The sequence below is a fragment of the Dromiciops gliroides genome, chromosome 3 (assembly GCF_019393635.1).
Source record: "Dromiciops gliroides isolate mDroGli1 chromosome 3, mDroGli1.pri, whole genome shotgun sequence".
In the NCBI taxonomy this organism is placed as follows: domain Eukaryota; kingdom Metazoa; phylum Chordata; class Mammalia; order Microbiotheria; family Microbiotheriidae; genus Dromiciops; species Dromiciops gliroides.
The window spans coordinates 375,144,423-375,168,075 of record NC_057863.1 but is presented as its reverse complement, the minus strand read 5'-3'; the positions used below and the strand labels follow the sequence as shown (position 1 = coordinate 375,168,075).

General features: G+C 35.6%; 1 protein-coding gene across 1 annotated transcript in view; it reads left to right on the top strand.

Moving 5' to 3' along the window:
• Positions 1–23,653, top strand: part of THSD7B (thrombospondin type 1 domain containing 7B) — a 1,126,956-nt gene that overhangs the window by 797,552 nt on the left and 305,751 nt on the right. The window contains exon 14 of the mRNA XM_043994926.1: positions 2,744–3,007. Coding sequence (XP_043850861.1) covers positions 2,744–3,007 — 264 coding nt within the window. The remainder of the gene's footprint in view (positions 1–2,743; positions 3,008–23,653) is intronic.

Below are 23,653 nucleotides of genomic sequence, written 5' to 3'. Positions count from 1 at the left end.
ATTAACATATATATGTGTGTATTTACATATATACACATATTTACACACATATACATATATTAAATATATGTATATACATCATGGATTTTGATTCTCTCATTGCCTATAAATCAGTATATATGGCAATAGCACTGGATTTGACACTAGATGGAATAGTCTGTCATCTTAGTCTTTGACTCAAATCATTCTCTGGGTTTTCTGCACTATTGTGCAGAATTCATGGATCAAGAAACTATTGCATTTAAAAAACAGGGTTTTTAATCATAGAAGCCATACCAATAAGCATTCAAATACTTCAAATAATTCAGGAGATTAAGTGGAAAAAATAATTCAAGTTTTTTTTTTCCTATAAAGACATCAAAACATTAAAAACTACTTTTTGTCTAACTCTGTTTTACTTTTCAACAAGTAATTTCTTGTCATGTAAACAAAGAAATACATAAGAAAACACTATCAATCTTTTCAATGAGAGCCAGGGATTGATTGTATTGCTTGAACTGGTTATTTAATGAAAACTACTATAGCTTTTGACTAGAATTTAATCAATGTATATGAACCTATATGTTAATTTCTTAATGGGAAAATTATTTCTTTTCTGTGAATTTCCCACTCCCAACAATAATGAAAGAAATTAAAGTTCAAATCTAGTATAATTGAAGATTCAGTCATTTTGTCTGCAAATCATACTTCAGGATAATCTGATAGAACACATAAAGGGAATTTTCAAACAATGTGAATCTATATATATTTTTTGGCCAGTTCTTCCTATAAATTTGCCATCAAGTGATGCTTAAATTACTTTTAGCATCCATCTGCTATCCTCATGAAATAAAATGGAACCTCCCTTCCATTACTAATGAAATGACTCATGATTCTGTCTGTCATTCCAGTGGAATTCTAGTGGGTTATATAGTTGATCCATGCAATCCCTCAATCTCCAAATGGCCTTTGGGTAAATAATTGAGTGTCAAATGTGAAACTATGGTTATGTTTTTTCAAATAGAAGTGAAAAGAATTAAAATCTATCCACTCTGTTCACTGAATTCCATTGATAATGGAACATTATATTTTGAGTATAGCTTAAAGTTTCATTATAGTACTTTGACCAATTATGCTATGACCATGGCCCTGTCTGACATTCACTTGACAGTAGAGGAAAGAAAAGTTAAATAATAATAGATTTAATTTATTTCAACTTTTGTGCAAATCCATGTTTGAAGATTTTATGTACGTTGTTAGGAGGGACTAGAAAATGGTATGAGATTTTCCTCTTGAAATTTGAAAGCTCAAAGGAATTTAAAGTTCATCAAATGTACACACCCTCCTCCAAATAAGCAGATAAAGATACTAATTTAATTGCTCGATCTATCATTTAGGTAACATAGTAGATGTAGTACTAGTCCCGAACTCAGGAAGACTCATCTAACTGAGTTGAAATATGGTCTCAGACACTTATTAGCTATGTGACCTTGGGCAAGTTGCTTAACTCCATTTGCCTCAGTTTCCCCATGTATAAAATGAGCTGGAGAAAGAAATTACAAATCACTTCAGTATCTTAGCCAAGAAAACCCCAAATGAGTTCATGAAGAGTCATATATGACTAAACAAAAATCATTTAAAACATCATGCTCATCACACTTTCCTAACCTCTGCCACCATTTAACAGACTAGGCCAAAAGAGCTGTGACATCCATTTGCATAGCTTAATTAGTGACTGTCACTCCATACTTTGTGCTCAGCACCTTGCTGCCTCCACAATATCACAGAAAAATAGATAAGGTGCTATCTATCCACTGACAGTCAGAAAAATAGTGAACTCATTTATCAGCCTCAACCAAAGAAAACCTTGAAAACATCCGGTTTCTTTTGCCTATGCAAGTGAAAGAATCCCTTAGGTTCTACTAAGGTACCCAATGATAAAGAGAACACTGAATCAAAAAAGCTAAGATTTATTTCCAACTTTTGAAATATAGGTTGTTGGCATCAAAATATCATCAGTATCTATTCCAACCTGGAATTAACTAAACACCATCCAGGTTTGCCAAACGTCATGGCAAAAATGATTCAATATGCCAACATAATGGATCTTAGCTTTAAAGAAGTTTTACGAGTCTTGGGAATAAAAAAAGAATGACATTAGGAGAAAAGAAAATTTAATCTGAAGTTAGCAAAAATCCCTCAAATGCAAGATATTTATTTTAATTGTAATAGGCTCTACACAGTTAATTATGATTATTTTAATATTTATTGCATATGTAGAGTATACCTCTTAACTCTGCTTTACAAAGTCAGTTTTTTTAAAAAAAGGGTTACTGCTTATTCGACCATTTGGCGAGTCTCCCTGGCAACCATTGATTAAAAGGAGATTAGAGACAAAGTAATCAATTTGTTTTCATCAGCTAATTATGGGGAAAATGATATTACATAAAGTTACCAAGAATTTCTTAGAAGTACAATTACTGTAGCAGGCTTATTTTAAGGGTCTAGTGCCTTTTTCGAACATAAAGCAATTTTCTGTATTCCCTTAAGTACTTCATGTGCCCTGGGAGATGCATCTGCTGTCACAGGCTTTGGAAACATGGACAAAGCAGGTGGGGGTGGGAAGTGGGTAGTCTTTTAAGAAAAAAAATAATTTATCTTTACACTTCAGATTATTTAAGGTTTATGTGCTAATAAATAATGTGGCCAGCCTTTATCAAAAACATCAGATGTGCCATTAACACAATATTTCTTGTTGAAACAGGAAAGAGCAGAAAGAAGGACAAATGTCAGAATGCAGAACTTTATCCCCTTGTTGAAGTTGAAGCATGCCCCTGTGAAATATTCATTTCCCAGCCCCATGGAAATTGGTCTGAGTGCATTCTTCCAGAGGGCAAAAAGGAGGCTCAGCGGGGCCTGAAGTTGCGTGGAGACACTAAAGCCTGTGGAAAAGGGGTGCGCCTACAAGCCATAGTTTGCTCTGATAAAAATGGACGGCTTGTTGACCCATCTTATTGCAGCAGCTCTGGTAAGGGGATGAATGCATGAAATGAATGGTTTTCAGGTTTTGGTCTACATAGCACACAGTGCTATTGCTTAGACAGTTGACTTGGTCCTCAAAACCATTACAAGGGTGGAAATAAAGGAATGGTACATATTACTATCTATTATCCACATGAGGATTGGAGACACAGAAAGCTTCTGTAACTTGTCAATGTTCAATCAGATGGTCAGCAACAAAACTGGGGTTAGTGCCTCTATGTACTAATGGCTAGTCTTAAGATGTTTTCCTATTGTACTATTCTGACTTTCATAAAATAAATTTAAACAGCATACTAGCTTCCAGCTTCCACTGGTTATTTAGTTTGTAGATTGTTCAGGTCATTCCTGAGATTGTCATTATGTTTACCTCATCATTATGTTTACCCTTTGTTCAATTTTACTGCATGTTTATTACTGGAGAGCTATCAGAACATGAGTTTGGAGAGGAGATAAAGCTCCAATCAGTTGATAAATTTTTTTGTTATACATTTGCCAAACAAGCCTTAGCCAACAATTGGGTTGTGTGTATGTGTTTGTGTATGGTGTATGTATTGTGTATGCAACTTATGAAATTAACTTATGAAAAAAATAACCTTGAGTCGATGTAAAAGCTAAGAAAATATCCAATTAGAAAAAATAATAAGATAAGGTGAAGGCAAAATGACATATCTAAATGAATTGTTCAGGGGGGGAAAGAAATTGACAAGAATACAGACATAGACCATATTAGCATTTATTTGTTCTAGGAAAGTTTAACCAATAATGAGGATTCTGAAAGAACTCAGGCCAGGAGACACTTAATTTTCTCAACAAATGTAGTTACATAACAAGCAACATCAATTCAGATTTCATTTATAGACATATTTACAAAATATTACTGAAAAACAAAATCAGATTATTAGAGGCAAAATATCTGAGGGGAGAAAAAAGACAACGTTGTATCTGGCCTGAAGTCTGGTGGAGCTAATTTCATTTTGAGAGTATTTGTAAATTAACCTGGAAGGAAAAGAACCAGCAGATGAAAAATGGAATAGATATTGCATTGTTTGATTGTCAATGGTGAGGAGAGCAGAATCACAACTATGGTTCTATTTGTTTTGTCTACTACTCCAATACTAAAATACTCTGGCAAAGGGATATAAGAAGTCAGAAAAAGCCTCTGGACTTAATCCAAATGTAAAGGTGAGATGATATTCCTGCACTAATTAGTAAGTGATTTTGGAATCTGTCAGTCTAGTGGTGGAAGACTTCCAATTTGGAGGAATTCAGTTCCAGAGTTAGAATTAATCACTTTGGAGGGGGGGGGCCTCTCTGCTTTCTCGCGCGCTCGCTTGCTCTCTCTCTCTCTCTCTCTCTCATTCCCTACACATGTCCCTCATTCTTATTCTTATCACTCATTAATACTATCCTTTAAATTCATGCCACCTCTCTCCATATATTCTGGTTATTAGAGTAGGATTGTTCTCCAGACTTTGGGAGGAAATGTTTTATATCTAAGTTCTTAAGTACCTCAATGAATAAGTTTTCTAAAATCTAATTGATGTTTATGGGATAATTGTTAATGAGTAGCATAGTGTTGAATATTTGTGTTTACAGTACTACAAATCCAACCCCTCAGTATTATTCCTGGGGAGAGGGAGAAAGAGGAGAGGAAGAGGGGGAGGACAGAGAGAAAGAGAGAGGGAGAGGGAGAAAGATATAGAAAAAGTGAAACTACCTTTTATGAGACCCAGTCAGTGGAAGTGGAAGTTGGGGAAGACCCAGAGGGAATGCTTCACAAATATCCATAGAACATATCCATGCTAGAGGCAATATAATTTAAAAGGTATTTAGAGAGCTGTAAAATATTTTTGAATTGACTAGCCTAATTTTGGGGGCTGAAGCTGACTGGAGGACTAATCTGGGGACTGTTGACTATTTGGCTATCTGACTTCGTTAATTTAATATGGGCCGTTTATAAAGTTCCACCACACTGCTCCCAAACTGATAGACTAAAGATTAAGAAGCCTCTTAACCAAATAATCAGAGCAGAGTTTATTTATGACCTACTATTTAAAATTAGGAATACAGGGAAATAAAGTGTACAACCTGACTGCTTTCCTGTGGTCTCTTTCCACTGCGTCTCTTGCGTCCCATCTCTCTTTCGCACCTGCTGCTCTTCGAACTTCTTGAATACAATAAGGGCCTTAGCCACCTCCATCCTCAGGGCACATTACACTTTCCCTGGTTTGTATAAAGGCCTGTAACCTTGTCAGACCCAGCTCTCCTTTTCCGAACTGAACTCTCCTCCGTCCTTGTCTGGGCTCCCCTCTAGTCAGCTTCTCTCCTAGTCCCCCTCCTTTTCCTTCCTAGTCCGTCTCCCTCTAGTCTCCTTCCTCCCTTTTTCTATCTAACTCCCAGGTCTATATATACCTTTTCTTCTCTCCACTCAAATCTCCGGGCTTCCTTAGCCCCCACAGACCAAGCTAATCCGCTAACCAGGGCTGCGGCTGGTGGGGGGGGGGGCGCTCCAAGTTTCACGTGCCTCAGCACAGGCTATCCAGGATCTTTCAGATAGCTCGGCTTAGGTCGGAGGGAGCTGGGGGCATTTTTCCACCCAGCTGTCTGACCTGGCCTCTTGTATAGCCCACGGGGCTTTTTCTCCTCAGCTGAATCTGAGGAGGAGGGGGAGAGACCCTGAGGGCCTAAGGCTTTCTAATCTCAGCCTAAAGGTAGGGTCCCCAAATGAAAATAAATTTCCACAGAGCCTTTGGGGGGGGGGGCTGGAGGGACATATCTCAGAAGTTAAAATTCCAAAAGAATTGAAAAGTTAAAGATGCTGGTTTTTACTTTAAAAGAGTAACCGGAAAGGTATTATCAAATACAATCTCCAAGAAAATGATTTATTTTCTCATCTCTATAAAATATTTGTGATCACGACACACACACGTACATGTATGTGTGTACACATATATGTGCGTTCACATGCATATGTATGTACACACACATGCACACATACACATATATGTGGAATCTAGTGGTAGAGTAGTGAGAAGCATGGAACATACTTATGAATCCAGAGAGAGTCTAGTCATGAGAGTGGAAAACCATATAGGTAAATGGAAATAATACCAACAACACAAGTATCCAAAATGAGATTTATTGTAAGATATAGTGCAGTTTACCAGATCCCTTGATGACAGGGAGGGATATTGGGACATAATTATGTCTGAAGTTCCTCTTGGTCTTCAACATATCTTTAAACTAACTCTCTATATAGAGCTGGTCACACAGGCTTAATTGTCTATTTTTTGTCACTTTATGTGTGACCAACAACACCATCTATCATTTATGTAGCACCTTACAGTTCATAAAAGTGCTTTACTTCTGTTATCTCATTTTCTCTTCACAACAATCCTGTGAAGTTTATGCTAATAATACTGTCCTTTAAATGATTAGTATACTGAGGCTCAAAGTGAATCACTGATTTGCTCAGGGTCACACAGCTATTTGAGATCAATTCTTGACTCCAGGTCCAGAATTTTTTTATTTTACTACCTAAATGCTCTCTAGAGTACTGACTAGGTCTAAACCTTATTTACCCATATTTGCCTGAAGCTTTCCAGGATTTTAATTTTTAGGAAGAAGTACGGTGCTCTGGAAAGAGCATGACAGTAAAACAACCTGGAGAAGGAAGTGAAAAGCCACCCTGATATCTCTGCCATGAAAACTCCAAATGGAGTGACAGAGTCAGATATGATTTTAATAACTGAGCAACAAATTAGATGCCCTGCCTCAAGTATCTCATTATTCTAATTCATCCCCCAAACAGTTGTCAAAGTGATTTTTCTTTTTTCTTTTCTTTTTTTAGGGGCAATGAGGGTCAAGTGACTTGCCCAAGGTCACACAGCTACTAAGTGTTAAGTGTCTGTGGTCAGATTTGAACTCAGGTCCTCCTGAATCCAGGACTGGTGCTTTATCCACTTTGTCATGTAGCTACCCCTCCCCCCAAGTGATTTTTCTTTAATCTAGATCTGATCATATCAAATATTTACTCAATGGACACTTGTAATTTCCAATTGCCTCTAAGAGAACACACACACACACACACACACACACACATACACACACACACACACACACAGAGGCTTTGAAACTTCATAACTTGGCCTGAACTTATCTTTTCAACCTCATTTATTATACATTGCTTCTTTTCCTGTACTTTGCAGTCTAACAAACCGGCCTTTCTATTTATTCCTCAAATACAACACTGATTTTTTTTTTTTTTTTTTGCCTTTGCACTGGCCATTTCTTATGTCTGGAATGCACTTTCTCTTCATCTCCATTTCTTAAGTCTTCATTTCCTTCAAGACAAAGCTCAAGCACCAGTTCTATAAGACACCTTTCCTCATTCCCCCAACTACTGATACTGTTACTTATGAACTACTTTGAACATCATTATTTTATATTTTCCCTCCTACAAACTAGTAGAGTACCTGCTACATAGTAGATGCTTAATAAATGATTAAGTGATTTTTTTTTGTTTTTTTTTGTTTTATTAGTAAGGCAATTGAGGTTAAGTGACTTGCCCAGGGTCACACAGCTAGGAAATGTTAAGTGCCTGAGGCCAGACCTGAACTCAGGTACTCCTGAATCCAGGGCCAGTGCTCTATCCACTGCACCATCTAGCTGCCCCTATTAAGTGAATTTTTAAAAAATGTTAAATGTTTCTTTTTAAAATAAGGTAAGTAACATAAAATTCATTATATCCTTGGGTATTTGTGACCAGAATAGGAGGCGAGTGAGTCATGTAAAAAGGAATCTGAGACAGATATACTTGGTGTTATATTGATATAGTCATGATGTTGAACGAACCAGAGGAAGGCATATTAGGTATGTTAGATAAGTTGAAAAATCACAATCTGTTCCAACCTATTCACTATATAGTTAAGTAAACTCAAATCTAGAGGAAAGTGTTTTGTGTACAATTGAAATTTGTGTGTAAGTCTTTTGATTGCAAATCCAGTGCAAATAAACTGGAGTGGTTTACAATTTTGTTCTCCAGCTGATTTTACAGATGTGGAAACTAAGACAAATGGATAAGATTTCTGGGGCCAGATTTGAACTCAAGAAGAGGAGTCTTCCTGCTTCAGGCCTAGCACTCTCTCTACTGCAACACCTAAATTCCCTCAATTGCTCATTTTGAAACATTAATTATATCTTTCTTACATTAATATTATAGCTATTCTTTATTCTCTGAACATATATCAACTCATATAAATAAGGGGAACATAGCCTAAAATTTTGTTAAGTGAAGGAAATCTAGCTTGTATTTAAAATGCTAGTCTAATAACGGAGTAGATAAATGACTTTACTATCTGCAGGTTAAGGATAAGTAAAAAATAATCTGCTCCTTTCATACAGAAATTTTCACCATTTTGAACAGCAAGGGTTTTGGAAAAAGTTTTTTTTTTTTATTTCTTTTTTCCATGGAGGCTCTGTCTACATGTTCTTTTTTTTCAGGGTCTCTTAACCTTTTACGGACCATCAGAGAATTTGGTAAAGTTTATGGGTCCTTTCTCAGAAAATATTTTAAATGCAGAAAACAAAATGTGCAGGACCACAAAGGAAATAAATTATATCAAAACATATTTATTATAATTATTTTTTTTATTTCATGGACCCCATGTAAGAATTCTTGTCAAAATATTTCTGCCTATAGAAATTTCTTAGTGGAATTATTTACTCTCATGATGGTTAAGAAACTGATTATGTTTTTATCACACTTCCAGAAAAGGGAAAGGAAAAGTCTGAGGTGAGAGAGATAATAGAAAATTCAAATTCTGATGAGTATCATTATCCCTCACCTTGTACTATATACTTTTCTTGCATATCCAATTTGGGCTAAAAAGTAGGAAATTACATTAGATTTCTAGAAGGGGTCAGATATTGGTTGTGGAAGAATGGAAGGGGGTAAAGAAGGAGTTTTCCATGTGATCAAAATATTTTCATGCAAATAATCCATAATTCATTGCCTTACATGAAAAAGCAAATATGACATCCAGCTAGTTCCAGATAAATTATAGTTGAACTTTGATAAATGATGAATTGCTTTCTTTGTTATCAGGACCAGAACTGTCATGAGATTAGCAGCTTAATGACATTGAATATATTTTAATAACTTGTACAAAAGCAAGTGAAAAATTAGCAAAGCAACAATCTATATTATATTCCTTGGATATGAGGGAAAAATTATCATTTCATACATAATCATACATAGACATATTATATTGATTGTGAAATTAAGAAATTCTATTTCACTATTTTGTGTATTTCTTAGGACAATTTTCAAGTATAAACAAATATAAAGATAAGATCATTTTGAAGGAATATACTAGGTATCTGCATGTATGTATGTATACATATACATACACATAATATGTATATGTGTGTGTGTATTAAACTGGGTTGCTGAGAGAATTTGACACTTTCTAATCATGGATATCAAAGATCCAAAAATTGCTTCAGTTAAACAGTCTATCCTTCCAGGGTTCCTATAGTTGAAATTCTATTCAGTTCAACTCAACAAGCACTTATGAAAGTACCTACTGTCTATCAATCAACAAACTCTGAAAACCTACTGCAAGCACCGGGGTTATAAAGACAAAATTAGAAAGTCTCTGCTTACATGAAATTTGACATGTATATACATATATATGTGTGTATATATACATATATGTAATATATACAAATTAATACAAAGTAATGGAGGGAAGGGCATAATTAGCTGGGGAAGTCATGAAGGACTTTAAGGAGAAGTTGAGGCATACTGAATTTTGAGAGAAATAAGGTAGAGATTAAGAATGAGTCCATTTGGGGGCACCTAGGTGGCACAGTGGATAGAGCACTGGCCCTGGAGTCAGGAGGACCTGAGTTCAAATCCAGGCCTCAGACACTTGACACTTACTAGCTTTGTGATGCTGAGCAAGTCACTTAACCCCAATTGACTAAAAAAAAGAGTCCATTTTAAGCAGGGGGCATAGTTTATCTGACACCATGGAGACTGGAGATGGAGTGTTAGATATATAGAAAATAACAATGCCACGTTGGCTAGACCTTAGTGATGGAGGAAAGAAAGGAGGAAACAAACTGTTATTAAGTACCTACCATGTTCCAGGTACTGTGCTAAATAACTTACTGATATTATCTTATTTGATCCTCATAACAACAATGTGAGGTAGAAGCCATTATTATCCATTTTGATATTTGTGGAAACTGATATACATAGGGTGGCTTATTGGATAGAGTACTTATCCTGGAGTCAGGAAGACTTAAATTCACATTCAGCCTCAGATGCTTAATAGTTGTATGATCTTGGGCAAGTCATTTAACCCTGTTTGCCTCAGGTTCCTTGTCTATAAAATGAGCTGGAGAAGGAAATGGCAAACCATGCCAGTATCTTTGCCAAGAAAACTCCAAATGCAGTTATGAAGAGTTGAATACAATGAATACTGAATTGAATGAACAATACCAAAAAAATATCTAAGTACAGTGCAAATGTACTGGAGATATAAAGAAAAAGATAAACCAGTCACTACCCTCAAGGAACTTAACATCTCATGAGGGAGTCAACAAGTAAACAGCTATGTACAATGGAGATATATGCCACATAAACTGGAAATAATCTTAGAGCAGAGTTAAGATATGAAGGCTTTTAAAAGCCAAATGAGAGAGTTTATCTTAGAAGTTATAGGAAGTCACTGAATTTTATGCAGTGAAGGAGTGATATGGTCAAACCTACGCATTAGGAAAAACATTCCAGAAACAGGAATGTGGATTAGAGTGGGAAATTACTTGCTGCCTAGAAGATGCATTAAGATTCTGTGCCATGCTCATGTCCTAGGTTCTAAGGGTCCAAAGACAAAAATGAAATAACCCTTGTTTTCAGGGAACTAATATTCTTATAAGACTTTAGGCAAGTCACTGAACTTTTATGACCTTAAATTTCCATATTTGTAAAATAAGAGATTTTGAGTAAGTGACCTCTAAACTCCTTTTCAGGTCTACATCCATTATTCTATGAAGTTGAAATTAGGTATATGGTTCAATAGTTGATGTTTTGATGTCTTTTTAGTCACCTTTGTAGGTGAAAGGGAGATGATAGTATTATCCTGGTTGAACTAGATTAACTCTAAAATCCTTTCCTGTTCTGACTAATATTTGAATTAGAAGTTAGACATGTGGGTCAGTAGTTGAAGTTTTGATCCCCTTCTAATCACCTTTGGGGGACAATAGTAACATCCTAGTTAGATGACGTCTAAAATCCTTATTCTAAATAATATTCTATGAACCAGAAATCTGGTATATAGGTCAGTAGTTGATAGCTTTTCAGTCCCCCTTCCTTTTTGGGGGTAGTGGTGGAGTTGTTATGGTAATAGTACCTTCCAAAATCATCTCCATTCTTTTATAATATTATCTTCTTTTGGCTAACTTAAAAATAAATCCAAGAGTGCCATTGATTTTAAATTCCAGTCTTTTTACTACATTCTGCTGCCTTGTCTCTATACAGTTTTAATAATTTAATAATTTTAAGAATGATCTATGAACACATATATCAAGATCATATTAAGGAAAAATGGTGATAATATGGATGAATTTATACAGCAAATCATATCTTGGGTTTTTTGTTTTTGGTTTTGCATGGCAATGAGGGTTAAGTGACTTGCTCAAGGTCACACAGCTAGTAAGTGTCAAGTGTTTGAGGCCGATTTTGAACTCAGTTCCTCCTGAGTCCAGAGCTGGTGATTTATCTACTGCGCCACCTAACTGCCCCCAGCAAATCACATCTTGACAATTGTAATACTAAGAGATTGAAGGAAGATGATAAAGCATTATATCTGTTGCTTATAGATGACAAAAAGGTATTTGTTTTTATAGAACAAAATGCAGCCTTCAGGGCTCTCATAAAAATGCCTCCCAAGCATATGTAAAAGTAGTAAAAGATGCCAGGACAAAAGCAGCCAGAGACCTCACTTTGCTCAATGATTTTCTGAGTATTGACATCAAAGGAGTAAAACAAAAAACAAACAAACAAAAAAACCCTATATATGTATATTCACCAAAGTGCATTATGAGGATCATGGAGGATGGTCCAGTATAATGTCCAAAAAAGGAAGAGATTTTCTATTGCTAGTGAAGTCCTCCAGATCTTTTCACTTTAAGTAACACTGTTCTGATTGCCTCAAGCCTTGGGATACCACAAGTGCTTCTCAATCCATGTTCAATGAAAATGGGCTGGCTTTGCCAATTACAGTGGCCAAAGAAAATACAGTAGATGAAAATTTCACATAGTCTGGATTATGATATCTAAATGCATGCAAAAGCCATTGAATTCATGTATCAATCTGGCAATTGATGTATTATGGACAAGAAATTCTAACAATCAGTAGATGGGCTCAAAATTTGATAGGAGGAGATTGTGTTTTCAATGAGTCTCATGATTCCCAGTAATTTGTTTCTGCAAAACTTGATCTTTTTAATATTTTTCTAGTGAGGCATACAAATAGATTTTAGCATAATACACATGAGAGAGTAACAACATAGAAAATGTAAATTAAAAAGTTTAAAAAAAGTAGTCTGAAATAAAAACATGCCTCAAAGCAGTAAAAGAATGAAATAAGAAGGGAAGGATTGTATGTTTATTTTTCTATATGGGGCTGGAAGTCTTCTCTGGAGTTCTATTGAATGAGGAATAAAAATTTCAGGTGAACCAATGAAAAGAAGGGTAGTGCTTGTAGGTTGACTACTGTTAATAAGCAGTATGAAGCCTTATTCATTAAGTGGAATAAAAGGATATTTGTGATTATAGCTTTGAAAATGGGAAATACTTTAGAGGTCATGTAGTCCAACATTTTCATTTTAGAAAAGAGGAAAAAAGCCTAGAGAAGTAAAATGACTTGCCTAAGATCACACAGGTAGTAAGTAATAAGAGCTAGGAATTGAACCTGTGTCCTCTGACTGCACATCATCTACTATGATGATGAAGACTATGACTACCATAATGACTATAACTACTATTACTGCTATTTTATCATCATCATTATTTTTGTTGTTGGAGCTGTCATTTGTATAGTACCTTAAGGTTTGCAAAACACTTTACAAATGTTATCTCTTTTTTCTTTCACACCAACCTTGCAAAGTGCTATTATTATCTCCATTTTATAGATGAGGAAACTGAGGCATACAGAGGTTAAGTGACTTGCCTAGGATTGCATAGTTAGTAAGTTTCTGAATCTGAATTTGAACTCAGGTCCTCCTCACTCCAGGTCTAATTCTTTATCTACCTTGCCCCATAGATTCTACTTCATCATTTCTTTTGGCTGATGAAAAGAATGAAGATAGGCCAAATATTGCATTGTAATCACAAAAATAGTAGAAGTAACTAGAAGGAAATATTAGGCTTAATGAATCAATACTTTATCATGAATATACAGAAGAATGTGAATAGGTATTACTTGCAATGAGAAGGTATTGTTGGTTTAGAATCCAAAGGAGGGTGTACTATGTAGAAGAGTGAGCTCATGAATTCATGAGCATATCATAAAGTTGCATGCAATAACTAAATCTATTATTAATTTAAAATTTAATAGAGTATGCTCTATGACTGAATTTCAATTAGATTTGAGTATTTATTAGATCGGCTTATTTCAATTAGATCTCAAATGATTGAGGTCATAATGGTTCAGGGACTTACATTTTCTAACTCAAACACATCTGAAAATTTTTAAAGAAGAACATTTAAAACAGTACTTCCTCTGTTAAAAAAAAATTAAATGCAGTAGTACGATTTTACATGTTTCATTTGAAATCCCTTTGTCTTTTTTTTTCTTTCTTTGGTAGTATAATTTCAAGAAAATGCCTGTCCTTTTTATATGCTAAATACCTTCTGGATGAGAATTCCAAAAGAACAGTGTGGAACTGTGTTAAGGAACTTTGTCGGGAAAGGCAGGTTTAAAGATAAATCATTTTTCTTCTTTCTTCCCCTAGCCGTATGTTACTGTTTTGGGCTACATTTTAGTGCAGAGAACTTTGTTTTAACATTATTTTTAAACCTTTGATGTCTCATACTAGTTGTTCAGTAGACTGCTTGCAGTACCATTGAAGGCACTGAAAGGCTAAAATGATAAAAAGTAAAGGTCTCTATGGCATGGATGACTTATTGCAAGTGTTCCTTTCAAGGACATATATTATATAGAATTAAAAAATTGTACAATTCTCCAAGGCAAGGGAGTTTTCTTTCATGTATGCTCTGGGCAAGTTCATTGTCTGTTTGAAGGATCTATGCCACATAAATTCATTGTTTGGAGAGCTCTAGAAATTGACCATCCACTTGCACATCAAAATCTGAACAGTCTTGATCCATTTAGTTTTTCTTGTGTGGATAGTAAGAACAATTTTTCAAAAGAGATTATTATTGACATCTTTTGATTTTATATCACTTTGATCTCTGTCTATATCCTTCTCCTTCTGAGAGGGCCAAACATTGTAATAATCAAATATTTTAAACAAAAAATGAAAAGACAAAGAAGAGAAAAAAATACAACTAAACCAATAAAAAACATTGAAAAAAAATCTGAAGTTATAAGCAATATTATATACTGGTAGTATCCCTCATTTTGCAAGGGACTGGGATAATGTAAGGTTATTTCTGATGTACGAAGTTGCCTCCCTTCTCTGAATGCATTTCATTTCACTAATGTCTTTCTCAAATTATGTCTGTGTTTCCCTGACATGAGGAAATTTCCAACAGTATTCTAGATACAGTCTAAACAATATAAAATAAGGTGAGATCTACTTGTTCTAGTTGCTTTACTTAATGTAGATGAAGATTTCATTGTCATTAGTGTTGGTTTATACTCATCCTGAAGTCATCTGTAAATCTCATATTACGCAGATCTTATTATTGATCATATAATTGAAAGTGAACTCAAATTGAAATTGAGACACCTTGGTTATAGTTTGATGTTTTGCTCCTACCTAGCTATGTGACATTAATCCCTCTGGTTCTCATTTTTTCTAATGTGATCTCTATGGAGCATCCATCTTTTAAAAATATTAAAAAATAGTTTATGTTGTTTTAAATCTATATGCAAGACTTTATATTCATCCCTTTCAAATTTTATCCTGTTGGTGTTGATCTATCATTCTGGCCTGAAAGGATTTTTAAAAATCTTAATTCTGTAATCAAACCCATTAATTATTCCACCTAGCTTCATTTTATCCATAAATTTGATTGCTATTTCTTCATTATTTTCATCTAAATGGTTGATAAAATATTGAATTGGGGAAAATACACAAACTTATTACATACTTCTTGACGCCTCCCTCCATACTGTCATTGATCCATTAATTGCAATTTTCTGTGATGTTTATTCAGCTTCTATCTTGATTATTATTACTCTGTGAAGATGAGCATTGATTTCCTAAAAATCTACAAAATTTTGTTATCAACCACTTGATTTTGTTTCCCCAGAAGGACAACATGAAGGACTTTGTCAGGCGTCTCACTGAAGTTTAGATTCAGTCCAAGATACTCATAGGATATGTTATTACAGGATAAAAAATTAGAGCTGGAAGGGAATTTATAAACCTCCTAGTCCAAGCCTTTCATTTTACAGATGAAGAAATTGAAGCCCAAGGAGGTTGTGACTTATTTAGGATCAAAAAGACTGACTATAAGATGTAGGAATTGAACCCAGATCCTCTGATTCCAGAATGCACTCATGTTGCCTTTTGTGACCTTTTTAATAGCCCTTGACAAAAAAAAAAAAAAGGAAATGAGGTTTGTCATTAGTTGCTTTAATGAACTCTGGCTGATACTTGATGATCACAGCTCTCTCTTATAAATGCAGCCCATATGTTCAATATTGTTTCTCCTCTCTTGATCAGTAATGATTTATTGTTTTTAAGCATCAACATGGTATTTTCATTGTTATTGGGACTCCCAAAGAGGAAACTCATGGTAATATATTTGTTAGAGCACTGAAATCTCTGGGTTCAAAGTCAGTTTGAGATACATCCTACCTTTTTGGCCTTGGGTAAGTTACTTCTCTAATCTTCATTTAAAAAAAATTAACCAGGGTTAATGATAATTCCAACATTTTCAGGATTATTGTGAGGCTCAGTTGAGATAACTGTTTAAATTAGAAAGTTATTTAAATATGAGCCAGCTTTTTGTTGTTGTTGTTGTTACCACAATGCAAATTAGACTTGTTCTGTAATTTATAATTTTAGAGAGTTGTCTGGGTTAAGTGACTTGCCCATGGTCACAGAAGGGGAAGTTCTGCTGGGTTGGTAATCTGGCTCCCTCCTTACTCCTCTCTATGGCTTCTTAACAATGAGTTTAGATTTGTATCTGGAATCACATTTTCATCTTTCTCAGAATTCTCATATTTATCCATCTCTAATCTCCAGCCACCTTTCCAACACCATGTGATTTCTCAAAGTATTTTCTATGTTCGTATTTTTTTTAATTGAAAGAGACTCATTGATTTAATGAGACATCAGAGGGTGGTAGGCCTAGATTTGAAGTCCAATAGACTTGGTTTTAAATACTGCCTCTCAGCCAAGCTAGTTTGTGCCCAATTTACCTATTAGTGGCCCTCTACCATTTAACAGTGAAGGGAAGGGGATGGAGAGGTAGATTCTGCCATTCCTGGTTGGTATAGTTTTCTTAGAGGGAATTTCTTATAGGTCAGTCCAGTATTTGTTGGCACTCTTGAGAGGTGATTGTTAAATTTTCAGTGCGAATATTAACATACTGGAAATCCTTAATTCAACAAATCTGAGCTTGATGCATAATTTTTTTTTTTGCGGGGCAATAGGGGTTAAGTGACTTCCCCAGGGTCACACAACTAGTGAGTGTCAAGTGTCTGAGGCTGGATTTGAACTCAGGTACTCCTGAATCCAGGGCCGGTGCTTAATCCACAGTGCCACCTAGCCGCCCCCAGATGCATTATTTTGTTGATTGTTTAGACATATGGAAACAATGAAGAAATATTAATATTTCAGATTAAAATTAAAAGTGTGTGGTTTGTATTTTATTTTCTTGAAAGTAATTTTGAATATTTACAGGGTACACTGTTGTTAAGGGCTAAAATTCTAGCTAAACTGTCTAAAATATCTAATGAGTGGTCGCCAATAAATTATAAGCTTTAGCAAGAGTTAGACTTGTAAGCATTTATTAAGGAGAATAAGAATTTGGTAAAGAGAGAGAAAGGCCTAGATTCCTATCTATTAAAGGGAGAGCACATTTCAAGCTCCGCTCTCCACCAGAGTCCAAAGGAAAGAGCGAGAGACTGAGTGCCAGTCTCTTCCTTCCTCCTCCCACTCGCCCGCGTCACTTCCTCATGCCAAAGAAAAGACTCCTGGTCTTGCCCTCAAAGACCTTCCCTTTATGGGCAGAACTCTTCTACAGTAAGTCTCCAGCAGGTGGCGTCATTCCAATCGTTACACTGTTGGATCCAAGACTGAACACCCACACACACAAAAAGAGACCATACCATCTCTTACCACTTCCTCTACTCTCTTCATTATTATTCAATGCCTCTTAATTATTTATTCTAATTTTCAAATTTGAAGTTGTTTTTCAATGGAGAGAAGGATTGAAACAAAGTATAAACTAGGTTCAAGTATATTCCTCCTGTCAGTATATTGTTTCTATCAAAACATAATTTTAAAAATTTCACTAAAATCTTACATGCACACACACACACACACTTGAAGACCCTTTCTATTAATAGGCTGTCTGCATATAAGCATGTGGCCACATATATAAGAGGAGGATGTTGAGGCAAGCTATAAGGAACTGAGCATGCCTTATATGAGGAAAGTGATGTGAAATATGTCACTTAAAATGGCTGACAGCATCATGGAAATTTGAAGAGAACAAAGACAGAGGAAGAGACATAGAGTAACAGTACCTAGATACTTGTTTATGCTCCTCTTCCCACACACTGTAGAATTAAGAAACCTAAGTCCCTCTTAAGGAGATGCCATCCCATCCAACTTGACAGCATAGAGTAGGGAGGAAATAACTAACTCATTGTATTTGCTTACTTTAGGCTGGTGCCAAAGGAAGAATACAAAGCAATGTTTTGAATTGGGGGTTGGAGAGAAACCTAGCTCAGAAATCTGATTCTTAGCAATTCAGATTTTCAGAACTTGTGAGCAGTGTATCCCAAATCAAGAGAGTTGGAGGTCTGAATGTTAGCACTTGGACTGTTTTCCTTGAACTCATGAGTTTGGGAATGTGCTTAAAGAAAGATTTAGGTCTGCTTTTGGTCTCTCAGGCATAGCAGTTTCTCCATGGTCTTTTAATATATACAGCAAGACAGATAGATAGATAATAGATAGATAGATATAAATAGGTAGTGTTTTATTATATACACATATATACACATTTATATTTTCCATATGTAGTTATGAGTACAGAACGCCATAAAGTTATGCCAGACTTGTGTATGAAAGGAGTTATTAAAAAATGTAAGAGCAAACAGAAAAAAGAAGTAGAATTGTCTCATTTGGTGGGATGACCACAAGTAGTATCTACTGAGATACATATATAACACAACCTTGAATATTCACTACTATTCACAAAAGGAATTGAGCTAAAGGAATAGAAGTTGCCATTTCTCTGATGACCTTAGCTTACCATTACCTTAGAGCATCCTATTGAGCATGGGACTGCTGAAATCTAGATTTCATGAAAGTATAGGTTGAAATAATGTATGCATGCATGCATATACATATATATATGTATATATATAATGTAGCTATGTATGAGTGTATAGATATATACACATGCACACACTTACAATGTACATGCAAATATGGATATGTGCATGTATGAGTACATATATAAAAACACATATATGCATTTGTCCAGGACTTGTGATTTGCCTGTGATTTTACTGGTATAGAGAGCTGAATCATATAGCTTCTTTGTAACCCCAGACAGCTCTGTATCCATCTACAAGCATTCATTAAACTGCTGCTATATATTCAACACTCTGCTGGTGTGTTTGTTAGGGAGGGCATAAAGGAATAAGGAACAAAACAATCCCTATTCATATTGAGCTTACATTCTAATGGGAGATGTAAGTACATATGTAAATGAAAATAGTATAAATACAGAGTTAATATAAATGTATACGAAATAGTTAAATATAAGGTGGTTTAAGAAAAAAGGGCTCTAGTAGTGGGAAGATGCTGGAAAGGCTTCATGCAGAACATAATGCTTTTGATGAATCTTAAAGGAAGGGAGAGAGTCTTAGAGGACTTAGAGACTTAGAGCTGGGAAGGGTGTACATTCCAAGCCTATGCAAAGGCACCAAGAGATGGAGTATTTTGTGTGTGGCTTGATTGTAGGGTATGAGAGGGGATTAATTTCCAGTTAAGCCAGAAAGATAAAAGAAGGGCATGTATCAGGTTTTAAAAGCCAAACAGGGGTGTTTATACATTACTCAAGAAGCAATAGGTTTCAAAGATTGTTAAATAGGTGAGTCACATGGTTACATGTGCTAATAAGAATAATTCCTTTGGCAGCGTTGTGTATGATATATTCGAGTGGTGAAGGATTTGGGAATGAGGAGGTGGCTATCTTTGTAAGGGGCTATCTCACTACTCTAAGATTATGAATAGCAGAGAAGATGCTGGCCAGCCTTGGTATAAGGGATTTCTTTATCCATCCAGAAGCTCCCTATATCAATAATGTCTAGTCTAGTGCCTACCCTATATTCTTATATATCTTTGTATATGTGTATAAACACCTTCAGTTATATGTATACATACATATGGGGCAGCTAGGTGGCACAGTGGATAGAGCACTGACCCTGAAGTTGTGAGGGTCCGAGTTTAAATCTCACCTCAGAAACAAGTTGTGTGACCCTGGGCATGTCACTTAACTTCAATTGCCTTAAACATCTGGGGCCATATCCAGTAATCTTTCTTGCCCCTGGACCCAGATGGCTCCGGAGGAGAGAATAAGGTTGGTGACTCTGTGCAGCCCTCCCTCATTTAAATCCAATTCAGTGCAAGTCATGACATCATCTGATGCCATGACCCTCCTTGAGAAAAAAGGGCAAACAATAGCAACATACATATGTATATTTATATATCCCTATTCTCAAGGAGCATACATACACAGCACCCAGCATTGTATGTGTGAAAAGAGTGAATATGAATACCATATATAGGTATGTGTGTATATATGGATATGTGTTGTATATACATAATCTATGTAAGCTACTGATACATTCTCAATATGTATATGTATATGCATGTTTATTATTGCTTGCTTTAAGAAATTCCTGGTGTGAATATTTCTTTTATCAATGAAGATTGGTAACTTACCAACCAGCTCACTATCTTAGAGATTTACCTGGTACTCTAAGAGGTCAAAAGACATAAAAGCTCACAGTGACAAAGCTGGCAAACATCAAAGGCAGGAATTTAATCCAGCCTTCTAAGGACAGACCTTTTCCCACTTAACCACATTGCATTGAAACTTTAAGTACATCTATACAAGGGAATAGCTTAAAACTGCACTAAATCAGTTTGGATACCTACATATGACTTTTTGTACCTCTGTAAAAGAAAAAGAAGCTTATACATAGTTCTCTGGATTAGAGTGGGCTCACACCATTAGAAAATAAATTTATTGGTAAGTGAAACAAATTAGCCATTTACCAGCATGCTGTATAAATCAGAACTGGAAATCATATTTAATTTTATACCTTGGCGATAATTCAAAGGTTTCTTGCTGCCTTACAGTAACTTGTAAGAAGTTAATGTAGTGTGAATGCATTCCAGTACATTGATTTCTGCATTAGCTCAGTGAAAGATACACTACTGTGGCAAAAGTAAACTTTTGAAGGTAGATTTTCTTCAATAGAATCTATAATTTAAAATACTTAATGGCATATTTTGTGTCATTTATGAGTACAAATTATTCAGTTTATTATTAGACTACCCAAAAAAATAGGAATGGGACATACTTTTCAAAGTTCTGGTGTGATATCCAAATTGCATTTTGAGATTTGGTGGTGTTTCTCATGGCTGTTTCACAACTATTATGTTAGGAGTCTATGGGTGTGGAGGCGGTAGCAGGCAGCAGGGATCTTGTCTCTTCAAACAGATCTCAGTACAGTTCTAGCAGGGAACACAGAAGGTCAGTTCTGGCATATTTCTGTGCTACTTTGCTGAGGAATCAGGCATTATCTAGTACCAAGAGAGTAAGTTAAGTGGACTATCTAGATAAGAGCTTGAAGAGGCTTTCCTATGCAGTTAGAATGAGCTGTTATTGCTGTCTCAAACATCAGAAAACCAAATGGTTATTTAAGGAGCAGACTAATTGGTCATTTTTAAAACAGTCAATTCCATTTAGTCAATGTAGTCAACCCTTGCTGTGCATATTACTGCAGCTAATTATAAATAACATTCTATCATATTCATTAGCTTTTTGCAAGCAACTCAAACAACAATTTGATTAGATTTAATGGTCTTTTCACTTAAGAGATTTCTTTTTGGTTTAACTCTTGGATATTTTTTTAATTTGTAAAGATAACCATGAATTTTGTTTTATCAGAGAATTTCTTAGAATTTTTTGCTATGTCCAATTGATCAATCCATAAACATTTGTTTAAGCACTGAACAATATACTCAGGTAATGTCTTGATTTTAGGGATAAAAAAAAAAGAAATAGAATTTTTCCCAAAGAGTTTACATTTTATCAGGGGAGACCACATGAACATAGATTTTCACATAAAATTACATCCAAGGCAACTTTTGGGGAGGCTGCATGAGCATCTGGGGAACTCCATAAAGGAAGTCCTGAGATGGGACAAAGCATTTTCACTAAGAAACAAAAGTGACTAAGGATTCTAAGAGGTGAATGAAGAATGCATTCCAGACTTTTGGGACCAGCCTGTACAAAGGCCCATCAACAGAAGATGGAAGGTCATGTGTGAGGAAACAGTAGGATGGCTAAATTGGCTAAACCATGGAATGGGTGAGAGAGAACCAAGTATAATAATCCCAGATAGATAGGTTGGTGCCAGGTTGTGAAAGGCTTTGAGTGCCAAATAGAAGCGTTTGTTTTAATCCTAAAAATGCTAAGGAGCCACTGACACTTAATTATCAGCAACATCAGACCGACATTTTAGTCATATAAATTTTCTAACTATGTGAAATATCAATTGAAAAACAGAAGAGTGGAAGCTAAGAGATCAATTAGGAAGCTATTGCAATAGTCTGAGGGTGAGATGATGAGGGCTTGATTCAGGATAGTTGTGGAGAAGATGAGACAGTCACAATAAATTAAATGCATACATAGAATGTAGTATGAGTGCAGCCCACGTATACCTCTGCAAGAGATGTTGTGGAAGTAAAATCAATAGACATTGCAAATGATTAAAAATGCAGAGTGAAGGATAGTGATGAAGATACCTAAGATGAGAGATGCTTTTCAGGAAGAAAACTAGTCTGGTTACTATAATAACCTTCTGGAGATGTTTTTTTCCACAACTGAACTTGAAATGATCAGTTTTACTTAGGTAACTAGCCCTTTATGAGTAGAACCTCCATCTAGTGCCAACTCCAGGAAATTCTAGACAAACAGGTTTGCTCTGCACACACACACACACACACACACACACACACACACACACTCACGCATACACACGCACATACACACGCACATACACACATATTTCCATTTTACCAGATCTTTATTTTTTCAAGTTACATGTAAAGATAGTTTCCAACATTCACTTTTTTTTGGTAGGACAATGAAGCTTAAGTGACGTGACCAGGGTTACACAGCTAATAAGTGTCAAGTGTCTGAGGCCAGATTTGAACTCAGGTACTCCTGAATCTGGGACCGGGGCTTTATCCACTGTGTAACCTAGCTGCCCCCTAAACTTTTATAAGATTTTGAATTCCAAATTGTTCTCCCACCCTCCTTTTCTTCGCTTCTCCTGAAGTCAGCTAGCAATATGATCTGTTATACATTACAATCATGTTACACATATTTCCACATTAGTCATGTTGTAAGAGTCAGAACAAAAGAAAAACAAAACACAAGAAAGAAGAAACATGAATAAAAAAATGCAACAACAAACGTGAAAATAGTATGCTTCAATCTGCATTCAGACTCCATAGTTCTGGTTTGTTTGTTTGTTGTTGTTGTTTTCTGTATATGGAGAACATTTTCCTTCATGAGTCTTTGGCATTGTCTTAGATCATTGTATTGCTGAGAAGAGCTAAATCTATCACAGTTAATCATCACACAATGTTCTTGATACTGTGGACATTGTTCTCTTGGTTCTGTCTATTTTACTCAGCATCAATTCATGTAAGTCTTTCCAGGTTACTATGAAATCTGCCTGCTTATCATTTCTTTTTCTTTTTTCTTTCTTTCTTTTTTTTTTTTTTTTGGCAGGCCAATGAGTGTTAAGTGGCTTGCCTAAGGTCACACAGCTAGGAAGTGTCAAGTGTCTAAGGCCGGATTTGAACTAGGTCCTACTGAATCCAGGGCCGGTGCTCTATCCACTGTGCCACCTAGCTGCACCATTATCATTTCTTATAGAACAAT